The sequence below is a fragment of the Peromyscus eremicus genome, chromosome 3, assembly GCF_949786415.1.
Source record: "Peromyscus eremicus chromosome 3, PerEre_H2_v1, whole genome shotgun sequence".
Taxonomy (NCBI): Eukaryota; Metazoa; Chordata; class Mammalia; order Rodentia; family Cricetidae; genus Peromyscus; species Peromyscus eremicus.
This window is the reverse complement of record NC_081418.1, coordinates 101714479-101738849: the sequence shown is the minus strand read 5'-3', so window position 1 is coordinate 101738849 and position 24371 is coordinate 101714479. Positions and strand designations below refer to the sequence as shown.

The following is a 24371-nucleotide window of genomic DNA, read 5'->3' as shown; positions in this document are numbered from 1 at the left end:
CATCTTGCTTCTTGCCACTTTCTTCTTCTGTATCCCCAGCTGACGTAGAACTCACCCTGGAGTTCAACTGAAACCTGTGGTGACCCTTTTGACACTGCTTCTGTTGTGAAGATGTGCTACCATGCCTTACAGATTGGGCTTTCCTTCTTATTCTCTTGGAGTGCTGGTCTCTTGGCTGCTGGCTTTTCTTGGATGTTTTAGGGACTGTATTCCAATATGATCCATTTCCTTGGTGATCCACTATTGCTAATGATGTTTTTGAGACAGAGTTGCATAGCTAAGACCAGTCTCGAACTCATGGTCATCCTGCTTTAGGATCCCAAGTGCTGGGATTACAAGTATGCACCACCAGGCCTGGCTATTTTAACATCTTTATTGAAATAAAATTTATATGCCATGAAATCATCCAGATAAAGCACTCTGTTCCATGCTTATTAGTGTATTTGCTGAAGTATACTAGCCATCACCACATTGAAGCCTAGAGCATTTATCATTCCCAGAAAAAGATTCTTTTGACCCTAGAAGTCACATCATAGCCCAGCTGCTGACAAATACTTACCTGCTTCCTACCTCTGTGTTTGCCTGGCAGGAACCCCCACCTGAGCATGGTCATGTAGTGTGTGATCATTTATATCTGCCCCCCCCTTCCTCTCTTACTCTCTCGCCTTTGAGAGTTTTGTGCCATGTGTTTTATATATTTACTATCCCTCTTTGATCTATCTCCATTCCTACCCACCCACCCAACTTTGTATTGTTTTTTTTTTCACGCATCAAGTCCAGTTTATGCTGCCCATATATTTTTGGATATATGGCCTTCCACTGAAGAGTGGTTGACTTACCAGTGTCTACACACTTAAAGAAAACCAACTCTTCCTCTCCCAACAGCTATTAGTTGCCAGTAGCTCCTCAATGAGAGTGAGACTTCATACCCAACTTCCCCTCCATCCTCCATTCTGGGATTTGGCCTGGCTTGAGCTTGCACAGGTCTTGTACGTGTTGTCACAACTGCTGTGAGGTCATATATGCAGCTGTTCTGCTGTATCTGGAAGACACTGTTTCTCATAGTTGTCTACTACCTCTGGCTTTTATAGTCTTTGTGCTCCCTCCTATGCCGTGATCCCTGAGAACTGGAAAGAGGGAAGGAATGTGATATAGATGTCCCATTTGATGATGAGCCTCCAGCAATCTCTCATTCTCTGAACCTTGCCAAGTATGGGTCCATGTTAATTGGCATCTACTGCAGAAAGGAGCTTCTCTGATGAGGGCTGAGAGGTACACTAGTCTATGAGTATTACAATAAACCATACGAGTCAGTTTACTACTCTGTCCATTTAGCAGAATAATAGTAGTAGGCTCTCCTATAGGGCCTCTGACCTGTCTAAGCATGGGTTCTTGTCCTGATAATGGTGCCCACATAGGGGTTTCGTCTTGCAGAGCGGGGCTCAAAACCAGTCAGAAAGTGGTTGATTATTCCCATGATGTCTGTGCCACTATTGCACCAGTGGGCGTGTCTTGCCAGGCCAGTCATTATCGTAGCTCATAGGGTTCCCAGGTGGGTAGGGTTGTGATTACTTTTCTTCTCTGGTAGCATGTAGCATGAATAGCACCTTCCAGTACTGTGAAAGGTAGTCAGTGGGTATGAAGCTTCCAGGTCAGTACCCACTCTATTTTTCCATGTTCTATGACTCAAATGTGTGGTGTCTTCAGCAGAGGGATCTTGCTGCCAAGTAACTAATGCTATTGGTATAGTTTGGGGTCTATGGGACCTCACTGGTCAACAACTCCTAAAGGGGTAACCCATTCCTGGCACTGAGATTTTTATTTGTTAACCCATGGCTTGTTTTTTACTGTGTAGTTTTCAAGGTTCATTGTATTGCTGTGTGTATCAGGACTTTCTTTCTTTCTTTGGACAAATTGTATCCCATTGTATAGAAGTTCTGCATTTGAAATCCATTAATTAGTAGATGGCATTGGGTGGCTAGATATAGGGAAAGAGAAGGGGATTGCTTCTGAAGGCGTAATTATTATATGCAAACTGTATATTGATGCTTAAAGTGGAAGAATGTGTTTTAAAAGCCCGTGACAGTTCTACAGGAGGTACCTGGAGGGAGGTAGTCAGAAAGTAAAGGTAGCTACACTACAGGCACTGACACTACTTCCACGGCCACCTTTGTGCTGGAGCCTTAGTGGAGATGATCTCAGATCATCTCAAAATTCTATTTGTCTTTGAGATTTGGCTTTTTACATTGAAAGCCGGTTACCCATTGCAGTGGTAGATAGACATGCCTTTTTTGCTGATTGAATATTTAATAATAACACTTTTATTATCATGAAGACAATTCTTGGCTGACATTTAACTTGAAAGTAGTACATTGAATCAGATACTATGTTGGTGCTTTATATGCACACTGCTAATTAACCTCACTGCAGCCTCATGAGACAGAGCTGCTGTCAGTCTCCTTGGTGCAGAAATTAAGAAACTGAGGCTTAGAGAAGCTGGCCATGGACACTCAAGCAGAAGACAGATTCAGGTCAGGTTTTTCTGACTGCAGAGCCTGCTCTCTGGAGCCCTTTGGTACACTAGTGAATACTCTGACAGTTGTAAAGAAGAGACTTTAGGGACTGTAATCTAGATGTCTTATCATTTACTTTCTGCTTGTGTCCTGGAGATTGTGAGCAACATACATTTTGGGGCCTATCTCAAAACCTGCTGGTTCAGGGGCTGCCCTTTATCAAAAGCCTAGGTAACTCAAGTGCACATAAGTGTTTGAGACACACTGTTGAAATCCATGTTATGCATGGCATCCAACTCGAGGGTCAGTGGTTTTCTTTTATGTAAACACATCTCAAGATAGGCTGACTGCTTAAAGTTGGTTGCCTAGGAGTCAGGATCCTGTCTTCATAGCCCTACATCTGTGCCACCTGCACCAAATTACTTAATCTGAGTCTTATTTAATTCATATATTAAATGAGGAATTTGTTTAAATCTTAATTTTTACTAAATAAACATGTTTAAAGCTGTGAATTTACCTCTTAGATTCATTTGCTTGGCTGTGCACTTTCTTTTTGGGAGGGAGCACATTTTGAGTCAGGGTTTCTCTGTATAACAGCCCTAGCTGTCCTGGAACCCACTTTGTAAAACTAGCTGACTTTGAACTCACAGAGATCCGCCTGCCTCTGTCTCCTGAGTGTTGGGATTAAAGGCATGGCCACTATGCCTGGCTTGGCTGTGGTTTTAAATATAACATTTTTATCCCTTTTACAAAATTTCAGAGTTTTGTTTGATGAATAATTATGCATATTTATGGAGAACAATGGTAATTTGATTCATGTATATAATGTCTAGTAATTGAAATTTCTGTTATATGTTTTCAGTTCCCAAAACTTGCTGAGAGGGCCTGGAGAAAAAGAAAGGAAAACCTAACTGGCAAGGCAGTGACTGAGGCATATGCCTGTGGCTACAAAGCTCAGGCAAGCAGCTTTTTCATGAATTCGTGCCCCAAAAGATGGACGCCAGATGAAGTGTGATTCTAATTAGTGTTAACAATAAAAACCCGGAGTCAGATATTGAGGATGAAAGCTGAAAAATCAGAGAAGCAGAGCAGCAGCCACTAGAGACTTCTTACCTCCATGAATCCTCAGGCTGAAAAGGCCTGAGATCCTGTTTCCACCAACCTTATATTCCTGTCTCCACCTCCAGAGTGTTGGGATTATAGGCGTGAACCTCTCAAGTGCTGGGATTAAAGGTGTGTGCCACCACCACCTGGCCTCTGTGGTTAACTAGTGGCTGGCTCTGCCCTCTGATCTCCAGGCAACCTTTATTTGTTAGAACACAAACAAAATATCATTCAACAGTTATTTAGTAGGGTGCATTACTAAAACTGACTTTTAGCCATCCTTTTCACTGCATTGAGCAGTTATTTTGTGTTGTACCTAAAGGAGTGATGAGTTTTTACTGCTGTCAGATCAACTAAGGAAAGTGTTCAGCTAGGGGATTTGGGGGTGGGGCTTCTAGAAATGTGTCTATTCCTCAGTCTTACTTGTTTTATTAATCAAACATTCTAAACCCTTCCTCATTTATCTTCTTTTATCTTGGGAGAAAGTGTGTCACCAAGCCAGTGTCACATGCTTTTCATGTGTCTTCAAAATGATCACATTTTGGTAAACTGTGCTGGTTGATTTTTTTTCCAGAGAAAACTTTTATTCTTTTTATTTCACATGAAGAAACAAAGATGGCTTTCCTCTTAAAAACTTTCCCAATTTTTGAGGTGAGCTTTTGCTGTTTGGAGGGGTAGGAAAAGGGAGGGATGGAGAGGTGGACCAGTTGACTGAATCTCTATTGTGGACTTCTAGCTGGCCTTAATCATTGGATCCGAATACAAATATTCAAAAGGCACACACATACATATACATGTGCACAAAATTATATGCACACATGTAAGCAGTAGTACACATACAACCCTACTCTTCTGACAGCCTAAAGGCTAGCTTACTGCTCTGCTCTTCATTCTCCACAGCAGGACATGAGAAAGGCTTCTTGCCTCCTGACCTCTCCTGCAGGTTGACCCAGGAAAAACCTCCATCCTCACTTAGTCAACTCTTTGGTTGACAAAGTCAAAGCTTTGTCTCTTTGGTTGTCACCTACCCTCTCTCTAGATACGTTTGGCTAAAGGTATTGGACCTTTCTGGTAAATGTCAGAAAAACCTGCTTCTCACACAAGAATGCAAAAATGTATACCTCCATTACAAACTATTTTGTACTAGGAGATGCAGAGAAGAAATTCTGGGGATGGGAGAGAAATATAAGGCTGGTAGTTAGGGATTTATTCTAGACAGCACTTATTTTCCACCCTCCAAAACATGATTAACCAAAGTGATAACATTCGGGAGAACTAATGTGTTCTGAATTTTTTTCTTTCTTTTTCCTCTTCTAAAAAAAAAAAAAATCTCTTTATTATACCCAAATCTTCACTTTAGCTCTCTTCCCCCCAACTAGCTATGTTTTCCTATTTTTCTTTTATGAAAAATAGATTTTTCATACAATATATTTTTATTATGATTTCTTTTCCCAGATTCTTATCAGCTCCTCTCCCAATTACATCCACAACCTGTCCTCTCTCTTGTTAGAAAACAAATAGGCATCTGAAAAATAATAAAATTAGTAGATAAAACACAAACTAACCAACCAGAGTAGGACAAAACAACCAAACAAGAAAAAGAGCCAAAGAAAAAGCACAGGAAACACATATAGATGCAGAAATACACACACATCTCTCTCTCTCTCTCTCTCTCTCTCTCTCTCTCTCTCTCTCACACACACACACACACACACACACACACACACACACACACACACACACACAGAAATCCTATAAAAACAGAAAACTGGAAATCATAATCTATATGCAAGGTAATAAATAAATAAATAAATAAGCAAGCCCTGACAAAACATGAGACAAAGAACTTCCAAAAATGATATTGAATTCATTTTGTGATGGCTGTTTATTGCTGTACATGGGGCCTGCCTTTAAGAGTAGTTTGTATACCCAGTGAGACTCCCTTGAGAAAACTAAGTTTTCATTTGCAAGCAGTTATCAAATGGGGATAGCTTCTGAGTTAGGGATAGGGCTTATGTCCACTTCACTCTCAGTCCTAGGAACCGCATCTGGCCCAGATCAGTGTAGCCCTGTATATGCTATAGTCTCTGTGAGTTCATATGGTTTGGGTCCTTCTGTGCTTAGAAGGCCTTGTTTCCTTGGTATCCTCCATCTCCTCTGGCTCTTACAGTCAGTCTTTCCACCTTCTCTTCCATAGGGTTTCCTGGGTAGAATTTTGATGGAAACATCCCATTTTGGATGGAGTGTTCCAAGGTCTCTCATTCTCTGCACATAGTCCTGTTGTGGGTTTCTGTATTTGTTCCTACCTACTGCAGGAGGAAGCTTCTCTATTGATGGCTGAGCAAGGCACTGATCTATGAGTATAGCAGAATGTTGTTAGGAGTCATTTTATTGCTATTTCCTTAGCAGAAATGTAGTATTTTGTTTTCCCTAGGGCCCTGGTCTTTCTAGTCTCAGGTTCTTGACCACCCAAGCAGTGTCAGGGATGGGTTCCATATCATGGGAGTAGGCCTTAAATCCAGTCAGATATGGGTTGGTTACTCCCACAAGCTTTGGGTCACTATTACACTAGCACATACTGCAGGTAGGTCATTATTATAGGCCTAAGGGTTTGTACCTGGGTTGGTGTTTACCTTCTCCTTTGGTAAAATACAGAGTACCTTCCAGTACTATGATCACTAGTCAGTATGGGTGAAGGCTTTAGGTAGGCATCAGCTCGACTTCTCTGTGGTCAATAAGTTGTGTAGGTGTCTTCAGCAATAGGGCCTTACCATTAGTTTGTGGAGAACAACAAATAGCTTTGGCAATAACCTGGGTTGTTTGAGGTTTCCCATGAGGCCCCCTTTGGCCAATGACTGGATTAGATGTAATCCAGCTTCCTGTTCTCAGAACTGGAAGCTTCATTTGGTGAGTAGAGATGTCCATTTGGGGGCTCTATCCCCACCATTTCTTAGCAATTCCATTTAGATCTCCTTCATACATGTTTATATTTTAGAAAGCATCTACTGTATTATGTTTCCATATAACCACTCAAAAAGTACTTAGTTTTGGCGGCCCTTCCTCTTATCCCCTCTTTCCTCTCCTCCCAATTGATTCTCCTGTTCCAGTCCTACCCCACCCCATCTGTAGTGGTTTGAAAGAAAATGGCCCTCAAAGGGAGTGGCACTCTTAGGAGGTATGGCTTTGTTGCAGTGAGTGTGGCTTTGTTGGAGCAGGTGTGTCACTGTGGAGGCAGGCTTTGAGGTCTCATATATGCTCAAGCCACACCCAGTGTCTCAGTCCACTTCCTGTTGCCTTCTGACCAAGATGTAGCCAGTATAATGCCTGTCTGCATGCTGCCATGTCCTCCCATGATAAAAATGGAATAAACATCTGAAAATGTAAGCCATCCCAATTAAATGTTTTTCTTCATGAGAGTTGCTGTGGTCATGGTATCTCTTCACAGAAATAAAAACCCTAACTAAGACGCCATACATCCATAATTGTTCATTCTGTTTCCCCTTCCTAGGGAGATCCATCCTTTTGCCCTAGTCCCTTTCTCTATAACTAACCTGTGTGGTTATATGGATTGTAGCCTGTTTACTGAACAAAGACTTAACAGCTAACATCCTCATATAAGTGAACATGTACCATATTTGTCACAGCTAGGCTCATGGTCCCTGTGCTAAAGCAAAGTAAGTCCCCAGTTGATTTACACACACACACACACACACACACACACACACACACACACACACACATACACACACACACACTGAAGTAACCTTGCACTCCTGCTACAAGGCCCAGGTCATGGGGTGTTATCTTGTATTTCATTTTTAATCTGAGTAGTACTGATTTGCCAACTCATTGTTGTTTGGGATTTTCCCCCACACTTTTCTTGGATGTTTGGTCTGTAAGTGTCTTGTCATGTTCTTGTCTGGTTTCATATCACAATTACAGTGGCTTCTCAAAGGCTAGTAATCATTCCTTCTCTGCTGAAAGAACTTGCCTAGTCCTGACACTTCTCCCTTAAGAACCTAGTACAGATGGTCAGTGGGAAACCTTTCAGATGAACTTGATTTTTTAGAATTCCAGGAAAATGGCTTGTTTTAGATGATCAGGTGCACAGTGTTTATATTTCTGTCATTATTTTAATCACATTGTGTTGTTTGTGAGTTTGTCAGTGAGCTTCCTGGTTTTGGTTTTTCACACATCTAGAGGTGTCCACCCTTTGTTCTCAGGTACTCAGATGTTTTCCTGCTACCTCTGCCTCCCAGGAACTCCATCCACGTGAATATTGAGCACTGAGCACCCACTGGTGCAGATATCTGTAGTGTGAGGCAGAGTGTCAGTCCAGTCGTGTGACCCTGCTTATACCTTCCTGTCCTTCTTGAGAAGTCTACTTGTTCCATCAGCATTTCCAGGGTAGAGTATTCAATTGCAGAATTATTTGTGTTCTACATTTGCCTGTCAGCTTTGCTTTGTGTACTTAGTTTATTAAATGTATGTACATTTAGGGTTGTTATTTCTCTGGGAATACTGATCTGCTTTTTTGGGAACTGCCATTCCTAATATCTGGTAACATTTTCAATCCCAGGCTTTCTTGTCTGACGTTAGCACAGCCACACTGGCTTTCCTCCACTAGAGAGGTGCTCGGTGTACCTTCCTTTATCTTTTTTAGAACCTTTTTATTTGTATCCAGAGCATGTTGTTAGGACTTTGCTTTTTCATTAGGGAGCAAAATAATGTGGCCCCTTAAGATCTTTAGAATCTGTGACTGTATCCCTTATGCAAAAGGACTCTTCAGGTATGATCAAATTAAGGACATCATGAGATACAGAGGTTGTCCTTTATTGTCCAGATGGCCTCAGGGTAACTGAAGGATCCTTTGAAGAAAAGAAGGAAGAAAATGAGAAAAGTTGTAAGGAGCGATGAGGTCACGCTCAAGGTACAGTTAGGAGCCAAGAGAAGAGTACAGCCCCTAGACCCTAAAATCCATTAGGAACCAGAGACAATAAGGAAAAAATTCTTCCCAGAAGGCCACATCCCTGAGAACATCATGGATTTAGCCAGGTAGTCCCCTCTGAAACATCTGCTTCTAAACCTATAGGATACACATCCTTCATGTGCTTTAGGCCTCAATGGCTTGTTTATTTTGTTGTTGTTGTTGTCTTAGATTTCTTATAACAGCATTACAAAATGAGTGCAAGAGTCCCATCCCTCTCTGAAAGAATCAATTTATTTGTAAATCTGTGACATTTGTTTGTTTTTATTTGGTTACCATTTTAGGACTGCTATATAAATTCCATTCTTCTCTCTCTCTCTCTCTCTCTCTCCCTTTCTCTCTCAACTTTGTGACTGTCTGCTTTCAAGAATATTCTGTTTCTTCAGGACTTATTAAATTTACAAAAAAATTTGCTTGGAGTTTTTCTGTACATCTCAGATTTGTATTTGGAGATAACCCACCCCACTCCCAGCCTTGGTCTCTGTGCTTACTTGCGTTCAAGCTCTGGAGTGCTCTGTTCCACTGTGTTGATCACTTTTATATCTCTCTGGTTAATATTTTTTAAGTATTTTACTTCGTTTTTATATATTTTTTAGTTTTTTTTTTTTTTTTTTTTTTTTGGTTTTTCAAGACAGGGTTTCTCTGTGTAGCTTTGTGCCTTTCCTGGAACTCACTTGGTAGCCCAGGCTGGCCTCGAACTCATAGAGATCCGCCTGGCTCTGGCTCCCGAGTGCTGGGATTAAAGGCGTGCGCCACCACCGCCCGGCTATTTTTTAGTTTTTAAAAATTAATTCTTTCATAATTTCACACAATGTATTTTGATAATATTACCCCTCCCCCAACTCCTCTCAGCTCCACCTCTTACTCCCTACCTACCTAACTTTGTCTCATTTTATTTTTAAAATTCATCAAGTTCAATTTGTGTTGCCCATATAGTCTTAGGGTTTTGGCTATCCACTAGAGTGTGGTCAACCTACTAGGGGCCACATCCTTAAAGAAAACATACTGTTCCTCTCCTAGCTGCCAGCAGTTGCCAAAAGCTCCTTAGTTAGAGGTGGGACTTTGTGTTCCCCTCCATCCTCCATTCTGGGATTTGGCCTGGCTTGAGCTTGCACAGGTCTTGTTCCTGTTGTCACAACTGCTGTGAGGTCATATATGCAGCTGTTCTGCTGTGTCTGGAAGACACTGTTTCTCATAGTTGTCTACTACCTCTGGCTTTTATAGTCTTTGTGCTCCTTCCTATGCCGTGATCCCTGAGAACTGGAAAGAGGGAAGGAATGTGATATAGATGTCCCATTTGATGATGAGCCTCCAGCAATCTCTCATTCTCTGAACCTTGCCAAGTATGGGTCCATGTTAATTGGCATCTACTGCAGAAAGGAGCTTCTCTGATGAGGGCTGAGAGGTACACTAGTCTATGAGTATTACAATAAACCATACGAGTCAGTTTACTACTCTGTCCATTTAGCAGAATAATAGTAGTAGGCTCTCCTATAGGGCCTCTGACCTGTCTAAGCATGGGTTCTTGTCCTGATAATGGTGCCCACATAGGGGTTTCGTCTTGCAGAGCGGGGCTCAAAACCAGTCAGAAAGTGGTTGATTATTCCCATGATGTCTGTGCCACTATTGCACCAGTGGGCGTGTCTTGCCAGGCCAGTCATTATCGTAGCTCATAGGGTTCCCAGGTGGGTAGGGTTGTGATTACTTTTCTTCTCTGGTAGCATGTAGCATGAATAGCACCTTCCAGTACTGTGAAAGGTAGTCAGTGGGTATGAAGCTTCCAGGTCAGTACCCACTCTATTTTTCCATGTTCTATGACTCAAATGTGTGGTGTCTTCAGCAGAGGGATCTTGCTGCCAAGTAACTAATGCTATTGGTATAGTTTGGGGTCTATGGGACCTCACTGGTCAACAACTCCTAAAGGGGTAACCCATTCCTGGCACTGAGATTTTTATTTTGTTAGGCTTTGGTGTCTAGTAGGAGCATTTTTTTTCTCATCATATGAAAGCTCTTTTAAAGTACTTTTTCTAGTGTGTTTGGGTGTTTCATCTGCATATGTGTATGTGCACCATGTGAATGCAGAGCCCACAGAGACCAGAAGAGGGCATTGGCTCCCTTGGAACTAGAGTTACCAACGGTTGTGACCAAACACCATATGGGTGGTGAGAATTGAACTAGGTCTTCTTGAAGAGCATCCTCTTAACTGCTGAGCTGTCTCTTCAGTCCCCATTTAAAGTCTTCTTTTTATATATGTATGTGTCTATAGTTTACAAACTTTGCAGCAAGTTTTCATATGGCTTTTCAAAAGCTCTTTAGTGTTAGTTATCCCTGCCCTTATTTCTTCCTTTATCCTGCCTTCCTTCCCCACCCCACTTAACCCTTCCTGTTTCATTATTCATCTTTAACCTTTTCTACCACCGTGTTCTGTATCCTTTACTCTTAGTCCCCACTCCCCAATGGCCCATTACTAATTTCCTGACCTCCATGGGTGTTCTTAATAAAAGATAATACCTAAAAATTAAAAGCTAACAAGCACAAATAAGAGAAAACATGTGCCATTTGTCTTTCTGTGACTGAGTTACCTCACTCAGAATAATTTTTTTCTAGTTCTATTCACTTTGAAATTCTGTAATTTCATTTTTCTTCATAATAATCCATTGTGTAAATGTAACACATTTTCACTATCCATTCATTAGTTGATGGACATCTAGGCTGTTTCAACTTCCTGGCTATTGTGTCTAGAGCAATTAGGAGTAAGAATAAGTTAGGAGAGACAGGAGTGAAAGAGCTAGGGATACCCTGTGTTTGCACCCAATGCCAGAATATGGAATTTTAAAATATGTCCTTATGATCCTCTGAAGTTCCTCAATGACTGTTATAATGTCTCCATTTTACTAATTTTATTATTCTGGATTCTCTCTCTTTTGGTTAATTTAGGTTTGTCAATATTGTTAATCTTTCAAACTCTTCATTAATTCTTTCTATTATTTATTTAATTTTATTTTATTAATTTTGCCCTGAGTTTGATATTCTCTCTCCCCCTCTCCCTCCTTCTCTCTCTCTCTCTCTCTCTCTCTCTCTCTCTCTCTCTCTCCCTCCCTCCCTCCCTCCCTCCGTCTCTCTTCTGTGAGGGAGCTCTTAGTTTTCTGAGGCCTCCACATGCATCATTAAGTTATTAATTTTGAGATTTCTCAAAAATTTTTATGTAGGCACTTAGTGCTGTAAATTTCCTCTTTAGGACTATCTTCATTGTGTTCCAAGGTTTTTGGATGTTGCATTTTCATTTTCATTATAATCTATGAATTACAAATTTTCTTCTTAATTTCTTCCTTAACCCAATTATCATTTAGCAGTGTGTTATTTAGCTTCTGTGAATTTTTATACTTCTTACCATTTGTGTTGCAGTTGATATCTTTCTCTATTCCATTGTAGTCAGATAGAATGCAGAATGCTACAAATTTTCCTGTATTTGTTGAGACTTACTTTGTGTTCTAATATGTGGTTAATTTTGGAGAAAGTTCCATGGGCTTCTGTGAAGAATGTGTATTATTGAGTGTTTAAGTGGAATGTTTTGTTGATATGTCAGGTCCATTTGGTTTATGATGTCATTTAACTCCCAAGTTTCTCTGTTTTTTTTCTAGATGACCTGTCTATTGGTGAGTGTGGTATTGACATCACCACTCTCAACCTGATGGGGTCAGTATGTGGTTTCAAATTAATAATGTTTCTTTTATGAAATTGGGTGCTCCTGTGTTTGGTGCTTATATGTTTAGGGTTGAAATACTTTGTCTTTTAATGAATATAAAGTGATCCTCCCTATCTCTTCTGACTAGGTTTGATCTGAAGTCTATTTTGTCAGATGTTAGGATAGCCCTGCCTACTTGTTTCTCTGTTCTGTTTGTTTGGAATACCTTCTTATATCCATTTATCATAAAGTGGTGTGTATTGTTGGTGGTGAGGCAGCAAAAGTATAGACCCTATTTTCTGGTCTAATATGTTAGTCTGTGTCTCTTTATTGGGAAACTGAGATAATTAAAATTAAGAGTTACTATTCAACAGTGTATAATAATTACTGTCATTTTGTTGTTTTCTGAGTCCTCTTTTTATTATTAAATATTTTAGATTTATTCATTCCCTGATTCTTCTTGTGCATGTTTTACCCTTTCTCCAGAATTACACATTGCTTCTAGTAGTCTCCATAGAACTAGCTTAGTGGTAGTATGTTCCTTAAATCTATTTTTAGCTTGGGAATTTTTTTCCTTTCTTTTTAGTTACAACTGATAGTTTTACTGGGTATAGTAGTCTAGGCTGATATATGTTGTCTTTCATGACTTTAATAGGACATAGGTCTAAGCCCTTCTCCCTTTCCAAATTCCTATTGAAAAGTCAAGTGTTATTCTGGTAGATCTGCCTTTATATGTGATTTGGTCTTATCCCTTGCAGTGTTCTTTGTACTGTACATGTAGTGTTTTGATTATTATGTGTCATAGGAGTTTCTTTTCTGGTCCTGTCCATTTGATGTTTTGTATGCCTCTTGTACTTTGATGGGCATCTCTTTTCTTAGACTAGGGAAGTTTTCTTCTATAATGTCTTAAACATTTTTCCATGCCTTTGACTTGGGTGTCTTCTCTTTTTCCTGTACTTATTATTCATAGGTTTGTTTGTTTTATAGTGTTTCAGAATTCCTTCATACTCTGTCATATTTTTTTTATATTTTTGATTTAATCTTTTTGTTTTTTGAGTGATCCATTTCCTATACCTTGTCTTCTAGGTCCCATATTCAGTATTCCATTTGATCCAGTCTACCACTGGGGCTTTCCTCTAAGTTTTTAACTGCTTGAAATTTTCATTTTCTGCCTTATTTCACTTTGGCATATCTTCAGAGATTCTCTTTATTAAAATATATTTTAATATCTTGAGTTATTGTCATTATTTCATTCAAGTATTTGTTTTCAAAGTCTTCATTCTCATATTTAGTTGTATCCTCTTTGAGTTCCTAGATCATATTTATTGTTGTTATTTTGAAATTATTTTGTATATCATCTAAATCACTTTTCTCAGGAATATTATTATGGGAGTACTAATTTTTACAAAGTGTCTATTGTCTTGGTTATTGATGTTGTTTGTGTTTTGTGATGGGGGCTCAGTATCTATAGTTAGGTTGTTGGTATTTCCTGGTACGGATGTTGTTTCCCCTTTGTTGAGAGAGTGTTTGGATCTCTGTTTGCTGTTGCTCCAGCTTGTCAGGTTGTAGACCAGATGATGGGACTTAGGGTTCAGTCTTGGGGAAACTCATATAGTTGATGTTCAAATAGAGTATAAGAAGTAGTCTTCACTCAGGTTGTTTGCCAAAAAGTCTAGAAAGAAAAGCAAGGGCTTTGAAATTCTGCTGCAGGTTCCTGGAAAATTAGACAAGTGTCAATGTGTGAGATCGCAGAGACCCACACTTGATAATCATGCTGGCAGAAGCTGAAGTCCAATCTCAAAGGACACAAGAAGGAAGCCATATGTGAGGAGTCCCCAGTAAGATTAACAGAGGATTTGTACTAGTTGGAGGCCATTCCTATCACTGTAAACATTCTTTGTCTCTTCATACACCTCTGCCTTTCCCTGCAGATCCCTTACATGTCAGGATAGTGTACTGAGCCTGATGTCGGAGCTGTTGGCGATCTGTCTCTATTATTTTATCTCTTGGTGGTGGTAGTGCACTTGCTCTCACCTGCTCTCGCTCTCTCATACATATTTTAGGGTTTTGATTGAATATTAAACCTTCTGTGAACAGTGATATACATTACAGTATTTATTTCCATCCAGTGAAGGGTTTGGTGGTGTTCTGTTTGACTGTTCGTATAGGTGTCTGGGTATCTTGGAAGTATCATCTACTTGGTTTTTCTTTTATCCAAAGTGATCCTCTTTTTCCCAAAAGGATGAAATCAATCAACTTAACTTTCATATTTATCTATTGCTAAATACAGTTTACAAAACTTAAGGGGCTTCCGTCAGTGAGTAGTGTTTGTACTGCTGGATCAGGGATCTGGCTCAGTGGGTGCTTCAGGCTCCAGGCTTCCTAGTTCTGCTGTCCAGGTATTTTCTATGGCTGCTGTTGTAGCTCAGGGCCTCACTGGAGAAGGAGCCTTGCATGTTCCCTTCTGGCTGCTGGAAGCAAGTGAGGGTCTGCAGGCCTCAGCCCCTAGCTGGCTGCTGATAGTGCTCCCTTCCTTGCTGTCCTCAGTTCATTATCATCTGAGTGTCTCTCTAGGGAAGCTCTTAACACAGAAACTCATGGGTGTTAGTAAGCAAGAGGGACCGGGAGCAGGGAAGCCAAACAGACTACTGGCTTGTAGACACAGATCTCCAAAGTGACATCACACCATGTTTGTCATACTCTGTTGATTAGCACTATCTCCAGGTCCAACCCACACTTAGAGAAGGGGACCACACAAGACCCGAGTGTGGAAATGGAGGAGAGTTTGGGCCTCTTGGAGGCTTTCTACCACGTATTTCCTGTGACAGCTCTCTTTTTTTCTGTAATTTTTTTCAGTGTTTTCTCCTTACTGTGTCTGCCTACCTTCTTCCAACCCTTGTCTCTCTCCTTACCTCTATATCTTGCTCCCTATCTTCACTTTGCCCATGCCCACTGCTGCCCTCTTGCCTGCCTTGTACTCTTAGGGGTCCCTTCCCTTTGCCTCTGCCATTCTGTCCATGCTGTTCCTCTGTGGTAGCCATTGTACCTGTGCTGGCCAGTTCCCAGCTTCCCCTTCAGACCTGTTTGCCATCCCCACCTGCTGCCTCTGGCGGGTAACTGTACCACGTCCACTTTGCTTATTTCCTTTTACTGCCCTGTACTTAGGGTTTATCTTATCACATTGCAGTGCTTATTTTGAAGACTTGAGTATTTATATGCTTTGGGGTTTGCTTATTTCATGCTCATAATTTCTTTTTTATAAATGAGAAGTCACTCATTTGTCTTTGAGGCAACATTAACATGTATATTAAAATACCTTATCAATAGGAGATTTTAATACTCTGCATGTTTGATGAGGAACCAATTTTATTTGTTAAGTGATACTTTTGTTCTGTTTAGGAGAATAAAAGTTCTTGTCTTTAGAATACAACATTGACATCTACATAGATGAAGTTACTTGCTGGGACACTTGGGACAGGTGTTTGTGAATGCCTGTGTGTGGTTGAGCATGTGTATGTGCACACTCCTGTCTAAGTTCTTGGTTGTTGCAGCTTATTGATGTCATCTGACTTTTTATTACATCATTTTGTCTTGTGTTTGAAGTTTTCACAATAAAAAACTTTTCATCCTTGTGATATTGTCCCATGACATTAGTTTGATCTGGGGTGAATCTGTCTGGTTACTGGTTTTGCCATGATGTTTCCTTACCTAAGTGAGTCTAGATTCACAGTGTGAGATTTGTCTGGCTGCTTTCTTTCCCTGCTCACCTTCAGTATGGCCTTTGTGTACTGATGACATTTTTCTAACTGCCTGTACCCACCAGGTCAGGCCCAGATCTTCCTTCTGTCTGCATAGCTGTGATGATAACTGCAGAGGCCCTAGAAAGCAGGTGCTGGGCTTGTCCTGGGTTGAGTCTGGGGCCTCTCACCTGTTTACATTGAGCAAACAGAAAACCATGTGCTAGAAGGGTCTATGGAAAATTGTAATGCCTCCTTTTTGCTTCAGGATTTACCCTCAGCCCCAGATGTCCAGCTTGGTTCCTGCCCCTCCTCTGTAGGATGGAGTTTATTTTTATCCTCCAGGATTGGAAGGTTCTGGCTGCCCTGGCCTGCTCCAGTCCCAGCCCAGCAGGCCTGTGGCTCCCACTCTGCCTACTGCTTTGTGGGTCCCTTCTATGTTGGTTCTTTAATCTTAGTTTTGAACCTGACTGTGTCTTTTCAGGCATGCGTGGTTTTTTTTTTTTTTTTTTTTTCCTGCTTCTGTGTGTGTGGAGCATCAGCAATGCATCAAAGTGTGAACTAACAGTATAGTCTTGATGGAAGGAGATCCTCTACTAATCCACTGAAGAGCCCCTCCACTCCTGCTCAAAGCCTCCCTTCCACTGTGCACAACGTCATAATGGTGATATTTGTCCTGTGTATTTGAAGCAACATACTTGGTTTGATTTAGTATTTGTTTTCCCAGAAGACTTGGTTGGGATTTTTTTTAGACAAAATAGCAGCTTGCTAGCTCACAGGTTATTGGTTAATAGTCTCCCCAGCACATCAGACTCTGAAACTGACTATCTACACACATATTTGCTTTTTCCACCAGGACTGAGTTCCATGAACATGTGTGATACAGCCAAGGCCCCTTTTCAGGAATGCTCATTCATAACAGATACTTGGGAGCAGCCAAGGAATTACTGAGCCAGTTATTGGGACCATGATGGCCACTCCAGTGTCATCTGTAGAGATGCCTGGTTATAGGAAGCCTGTTGACTGTAAGCCTTGTAGTAGAGCTCCTATTATCTGATGCACTCTTCATTCACCAAGATCAAGTCTTTGGGTGCCTGCTGTGGGCTCTCTTCCCTGCATTGCCTCCTGTCCATTATTGCCCATGGAGATTTCATTACCAGCCTCATGGGTGACTAGAGTAGGCACTATGGTAGGGACATCATGAGAAAGTGCACAAGCCACCGAGCTTCCAGTCAAGTGGGCTGTCCTTACTTTTCCCTCTCTGAATTCCCATTACATCCTTCCCTGATCCTGCTTTTGTCTTTTCCTGCAGATTTTGGTCAGCCCCAGTCTCTAGCCTAGGCAGTAAGTCTATGGTGAGGCATCTCTGCCTGGAGCTTTACTTCTGCAGCTGTTTGCTGATGTGTGTCCTAGAGGCTGCTGGCTGAGTATTCCAGGAGCCTCTGCCCAGAGACAGAATCACAGTATGCCATTTGGAGGGTGGGTACATGCCTGGATGAGCCTCCTTGTCCTTCCTGCCCCAATAGCCTCTAGGGAATGGCAGCTGAAGAGTCTCATGATAGCTTTGCCTTCAGATGTCATATTTCTGCTTGGCTGGAGCTACAGGTCAGAAAATGGCAGGTCTGAGCACTGCGAGATACTCCCATACTGGCTGCTTAATTGTATCAGATGCACTTTTCCTCTGATGGCACCAGAGATCATTCACAGTTGATTCTGGGCTGCTGAGAGGCCCTCACAGATTAGCTATGCCTGTGTGCCTGGGACACAGCCTCATCATCTCATCATGGTGCTTTGAAAGATCCTGTGAGAAATCCCTGGCATTCAGTCCACTGCCTATGTTTAGCTTTGCTGGAGTATTGGCATTCCAGAGGCATTCCAGGAGCCTTCTTGAAAGATCCTGTGAGAAATCCCTTCATGTAGTCCCTTGTCTGTGTTTAGCTTTGCTGGAGCATTGGCATTCCAGAACCTTCTTGGGATTTTTAGATTCTTCAGCCTCTGGGGAGACAAGTTGTTTCTTTGCTCCACTTGACAGTTAAGGAGAAATATACAAGGAAGGTAGTTTACCCAAGACTAGAGAGGCCGCTGGCCAGAGCCGGTATCAGAATTCCACTCTCAGACATACTGCTGCCCAGCCCCTGGCCTTACATTGCTTGAGCCATAGCCCTTTCCTTGAGTCCTTCAGCACATGCATGCTCACACTGGTATGCAGGTAGCTCCCACTGCTGCTTAGTTTGCTGCTGCTCTAAAAGGTTCTAGGCCCAGCAGGAATATCATTGCCAAGGAGAGGGGCTTTCAGAATCTTTGCCTCTTTTCTTCCCTTGTATTTCTGAGGGATTCAGACTCATCTGCAGATTATCATAGGGTAGCTTAAAATAAAAAGCTCAATACTTGGAAATCTTGTGGATTCAGGTTCATAATGGACCTCAGTCATTGATAAGCTTGTGCTCTTGGGCATGGTAAGAGTAAGTACCACCAGGAGTTTGGGCACACAGCCCTCATATGGGTAGATAGCAATTAGGAGAGATGTCCCTCTTCCAGGTACTCCAGACTGTCCCAAGCTCTTGGCCCCTGATGGCTGCATCTGTGTGGGGAAGACAGAGGCAGTGGAACTTGATACCTTGCACTGGAAAGCCCTAAAAGGATGAAGATGTGGGTATTCCAGTAAGAGGCACGTGCTCCCAGCTACTCCACTGCTGGGAACCTTTGTAGAGGCCTTCAAACAGTCTTGTAGGTGTAGGGAGCAGAGGACACTTCTGTTTTAGTTTTAGCTATTGCACCAGAGAGATGTTCTGTACAAGCAAGGAAGTTGTTCAAAGTCATATAGCTACTTAAAGAGAGTAGTGGACTGTATCCCAAGGCTGTTAGCTCCTGGCTGTTCACCCTGGCTAACTGAGCCAACATCTTTACCATGACTGAAGGATGGAGGCTCTGTTAATCTGGCTTCAAATGACACACACACACACACACACACACACACACACACACACACACACACACACCCTTTAGCCACCTAGGGGACTATATCCCCTCCTCTTTAGAACTCTGCCTCTCTTGCTGTCCACAGGGACCCCTGCCATGACAGCTTAGCATATGAGGCAGTGTTGTGTTGTACCACCCAATATCAGGACTCCAAAACCAGTGCCAGGCTCTGCTCTTTCCAGACTGAAGTTGGAGGCAGCCTGGTGCTTTAGCCAGACCCAAGTTCATCTCTGCTCTGCATGGCTGTTGAATAACTTGGCCCCTCTGTTGTGTCTCCTATCGTGGGGATCCACTGTGACTCTCGACCCTTATTAACTTATTACATTCTACCTTCCTCTTAAGCAGTGGAAGGAACCTAGAATTGCCCAAGAAGCATGTGGAACAGGACTTGGCAGATAGTAAATATTCAGTAAACGTTAGTGATTATCATCTGCAAAATGGTTGTGCTAATTACCCACCTTGAAGGGCTGTTGTGAAAATTGAGCGTAACACATGTGCATGACCTGCCACAGCATAGGCTTTCTGTGCGTTACCACTGCTCTTCTCTCTGAGCATTGTTGTGAACAGAAATGTCAGTCGCCTTCTCCCTGCTGCCAGCTAACACAGGCTTTGTTCTCTTCCAACTAGGCCAGGGAACTGGAGAACAGAGAGGCTGAGCTCAGCCGCCGGGACACTTTCTACAAGGAGCAGCAGGGGCGCATCCAGGAGAAGGTAAGGTTCCTTCAGGCCTGGTTCCCTCCAGGTAGGTCCCAAAGGTACCTGACCAGAACCCCACCACCACCATGGTAGGGGAAGAACAGCAGACTGCATGCCGGCTTACCCCAACACCAGTCACCCTGTGGACATGCCCATCCTCCTGCCTCCGCAGGAGCACCACGATCCCAGCCTTTCAACAAGTTGCAATCACAGACATAATTGCTTTTTAATTGGCCATTTTCTGTGAATGTGGCTGGCACTGCTACAATCTAGTTTTAGAAAAATAATTCACTTTCACCACAGGGCGGTGCTGAGACCCAGTACACCTTTTTCACTTGAGTTAAGCTGCATTGGGTAAAAATAATAACATGAAGCCTTGCTGTACAAATGCATTAAAGTTGTATCATCGATTTTCTCCTGGGACTTGGGAAGATCAAAGTGCTCTGCTGCTGCACGCTTGCTGCTGTTCTGAGGATGAGCCCAGGAATGCAGGAGAGTCACAGGCATTCTACCTGTTTAAATGTTGGCAGTGGATGATTGAAATTTATTTGATAACATGCTTATTTTTGGGGCTTTAATTTGCTGATTATGACAGGTTTTTTTTTTCCAAAGAAATGGCTTATAATGTGGGAGAAGATGGTTGGGAAGTTAAAAAAGAAAAAGTATTCTCTCTCCTGCCTGAGAAAAGTACTCTCCCTCATACCAAGCAACCTGAGCCACCAGCCATTGTAGGCAAGTCTTCCCTGTCATTCATCAGGGTTTGGAGCTTTAGAAGTGACAGTTGGCTTGAGGGAGCCCGCTTTCCATGGAGGTTTTCTCCTGTAGCATGCCACAGCAAAGCCTGGCAGAAGTGTGGCTTCTGGATTTCCAGGTAATGGGGACAAGAGGGTGGTGGCTCCCTGCTTCACAGCCACCTGCTTGCCCACTTCTGCCAGGCATGTAGAGGAAAGCCAGCACTGAGGATCGAGCTCTGACGGTGACACCCTGCGGTCCTAGGCACGTGCCTGCGCAGTGCCAGGAGGCCTTTAAGAAGCCAGCATTCTCAGAGCAGCCCGTGCACAGGTTTGACTGTAGCTTGCCATGTTAGGAATTGTGATTTGAGATTACAAAAAGGAATTAAAAAAAATTCACCAGCCATGGCTCTAATTAGCACAGTCACCCATATGTTCTCAGGCATGGAGCTGTTCTTTCTAGTTGTATGTACAGTGCTCTGTCTCCTGCTGTGCTCTCTTCTCTCTTTTGGGCTTGGCTACTCAGAGCATGTGCACGTGCTTCTATAGGGTGGAAGGAAATGGTCTTGTAGCAGTTTTCCTCCTCTAAATCTGTTTTCCTCTCATCACTCTCCCCTTCCACCTGCACTCCAGTTTTCTCCATAAGACCAGCCTTGTGCTCTGCCAAGGGAGAGGCAATTCTCCCACCTAGCTCTTCCACATCCTCTCCTCCACCCTGCTGCTAGTAAAGGGGAGCCCGGCTTCTTATACCAGAGATGGGCGCTTTTGAAAGAGGAGAGTTTTACATGCCTGTGTATAGTTCCTCCCTTTCAGGAGGTGTTAAAGTATGCTCTCCTTTCTGATAGTGCTTTGCTGGCAATAATAGAGGGGAAAACACCCCACATCCCGGCAGATGGAGATCAGGCTGAAGGAAGCAAGATTGTGGGGAGCCCACAAAAGACAGAAGAGGCCAAAGAGTGAGGCTTAGCTATACCAGTTCTGAAAAGGGTTTTCGATCTTTCCCGTGGATAATGTTATTCTGGTAATGGCTGGGAAGAGGAAAATACAGCCCCTGACAATCTCGTTATCAGCTGCTGCTTTTCCTCAGTTCCACTTCTGTTTGTTGAGCACTCTCAGACCCTGACATTTGCAGCTCCCAGACCTTCCAGCCATCGTGCTTCTCCCTCCCCATCTCCCCTCCCCCTCTCTCAACATTCCCTTCCTTGTTTCTTTCTCTCCTCTCTTCTTTCTTTTCCTTTTCTCTTTCCTTTCAGTGTAGATACTGGCAGCAGAGCCAGATCTAGGAGGGAATGAAGCAGACATGGACAGTGGAACCTCATCTGGGGAAGGTGGGCTAGTGTGGAGAATGGACTCCTGTCCAGGAAGAGATGGGCTCATTCTGGACCTCTGAGCAATGCAGGGTGGGCAAGGCAGGAGTACGGTGTAATGGTGGAGGCCTCAGGCTAGAATCCTGCCACCTACCACTTGTGGGATCAGTCCCAGGGCTCCATGTGGGCCTCCCCTGGCCACAGGGACAGACAGGAAAGGAAAGCCTGTACGGTTCAGGCTCACAGTCCAGGAGATGTGTGGTGCTTTTGTACCACCATGTTTATTCTGCCACAATAGTCTCTTAGTATGGAAATGGAGGCTGCTGTACTTTCAAAACTTTCTGAATTTTACTCCCTGTGCCCACATGGAAAGGTATAAGTGTAGAGTGTTGAATTTTGTCAGGGAGAACAGTGAATTGCTGAGGACATAGGCCAGTGGAAGGTTCCCATGCACCCAAGGGAGAACTGTAGGCATACTAGTCCCAGGGGACAGTAGTACAGCTGAGCTGGCAGAGCCTGGGTGTCAGAGTCTGACGGGCTAGGGTGTCTGCTGCGCTGCAGTTTCCATTCCTCCCGGTGTCTCCAGTTCCTCGTCTTTAAGATGGAGTCATCTGTGGAGACTGATGTAGGCAGTACTTGTGGAAGTGTTGCCCTGGAGCCAGTGACTTGGGATCCTGTATGATGGTATAGTGAGTTCTTCTGTTTGGGATTAATGCATGAGCATAGGTCCGTGCATGCTGTGAGCTTGAACCTATGCAGGCTGGGGTGAATTTCATTACTGATGGTAATCTGGCCCCATCTCCTGTTCTCTGAGATGGAGAAGCCTCCTCTGTGGGCTTCATAAGGCTTTTTACGAATGCCTGCCAGGAGCCCCACAGGTCAGGCATTGGGCAGGAGGCTGGAGCTAATTCCTGTTCACACTAGCACTTCTCACACACCAAGAACACTTTTATTGTGCGAGGATACATGCACTAGGAAGGCAAAACCCTCAGCCATCTTCAGAGTGTTGCTTATGGGACCTCTTGGCATCTTCCCTGCCCTCCCACTGAACATGCATGCACTCAACTGTCATTTTCTGACTTTTAGGAAATGAACAAACTGGGGCAGGATCCCCATACTTACTGTGCCTGGAATTGGTTCTCTCAGGGCTGGAGTGTCTCTTCAACCGGTGAATTTTATTTTCTTCTGGCAGGAACTCCTGTGAAAGGCTGAAATGACCTCCAAGCCCATAGACTGCTTTTGCTGACAAAAGCCCTCTTGGTTGTGGCTAACTGTGGCTACCCATGGGACTGAGTAAGAAAGGGGACAAGTATGCTTTAAGGCCCCCCAGACATCATCTGGTTCTGCCTTGGTAATGGAACAGCCTTGAGCTGAGATGATGTTTATATCCTCCAGTCTCAGTTTTCTTATGCTTGAAGTGGGGTGGGGTGGTAATCTGCCCATTATTTTATTATGAGGGATTATTTGTGTGAAGCAATCAACAGAATGCATACTGACATAAGTAATACATTCTCTTTAATGCTACTCCCACCCTTCCCCTCTTTTTAATTTTAAATACATAACCATTTATTAATCACACATCAATTCATGGTGGCCAACTGCCAGGAGCAGAGATAGTCCAGACAGGTGTGTTTCTGCTTCATGGATGCCTCAGGTATAGAGGAGGGGGGGTGAGGATTGGGGCAAGGTGTGGCTCCACCTTGTAGAGTCCTCTGGGGTAGAGAGAAATGATGCCTGTGTTCTGGCATCTTGGCCACAAAGACCTCCTGGTTCTGTAAGACCTCATCTTACCTTTCCCAAACTCAGCAGCTGCACAGAGGAGAAAACTTGCAGGCTAGCTTCCAAGACTGAATTGGGAGAAAACCTCAGAAGTATTTGTGTTCTTCCTGGACTTTGGCTCTTCCCATCTTCCCTGTGTACACATCCTGCTTGCCTGTTCCTATGAATGGTCAGCACTTTGTCCCTGCTCTCCCTGAAGCCTGCCTGATCCACGCACAGGTATCTTTGTCTCTTGGGGTGTTGATGAGTGTATTCACTTGCTAGTGAGCATGTACACACCAGGGAGCCATAACCTTCACCCACAGGGTGAAACTGTTGTGCCCTCAGCAGAAGGGCCAACATGGGAGAGGTGAGAACAGTTGAAGTCTCAGACACTGCTATTGGAGTACATTGGCACAGCCACTTCAGAAAAACTGAGGTCCAGTTCTATTAGAACCAGAGACGGACATTCCCAGTGACCCAGCAGATTCTCCAGACGGACATTCTCCAGATGCATTCCTAGCATCTGTGCTCAGGAGAGCCTCAGACCAGAATCATGGAGTCCATTCATTTATCCAATCAGGAGCGAGTATAAGCAGCCTATATCCACAGGAAGCAATGGTGAAGACTGTAAACCCTATGAAGGAAGCAAAAGAGGCCAGGTGTGGAAGAGAAGTGTGTGATCTATATGCATAAAATTCAGAAGCAGCAAAGCAAACCTGTGGGTTACAAAGTTGAACAGTGGTCACCTGAGGAGAAGCCCTGACTGGAGAGGATATGTGGCACAGGGGTGGGACACTGGTTACCTAAGGAGAAGCCCTGACTGGAAGAAGATGCATGGGTTGGGTAAAAGTCACTCTCTGACCTGGGAAGG

At 43.1% G+C, this 24371-nt stretch overlaps 1 protein-coding gene and 1 long non-coding RNA gene across 2 annotated transcripts in view; one reads left to right on the top strand and one right to left on the bottom strand.

Moving 5' to 3' along the window:
* Positions 1 to 24371, top strand: part of Chchd6 (coiled-coil-helix-coiled-coil-helix domain containing 6) — a 212735-nt gene that overhangs the window by 98517 nt on the left and 89847 nt on the right. Inside the window, exon 5 of the mRNA XM_059258177.1 lies at positions 19633 to 19716. Coding sequence (XP_059114160.1) covers positions 19633 to 19716 — 84 coding nt within the window. The remainder of the gene's footprint in view (positions 1 to 19632; positions 19717 to 24371) is intronic.
* Positions 8435 to 12120, bottom strand: LOC131907186 (uncharacterized). The gene is made up of 2 exons (XR_009378324.1): positions 11996 to 12120; positions 8435 to 8485 (listed from the first exon to the last, which is right to left on the bottom strand). It is a non-coding gene; the product is annotated as an uncharacterized LOC131907186 (long non-coding RNA).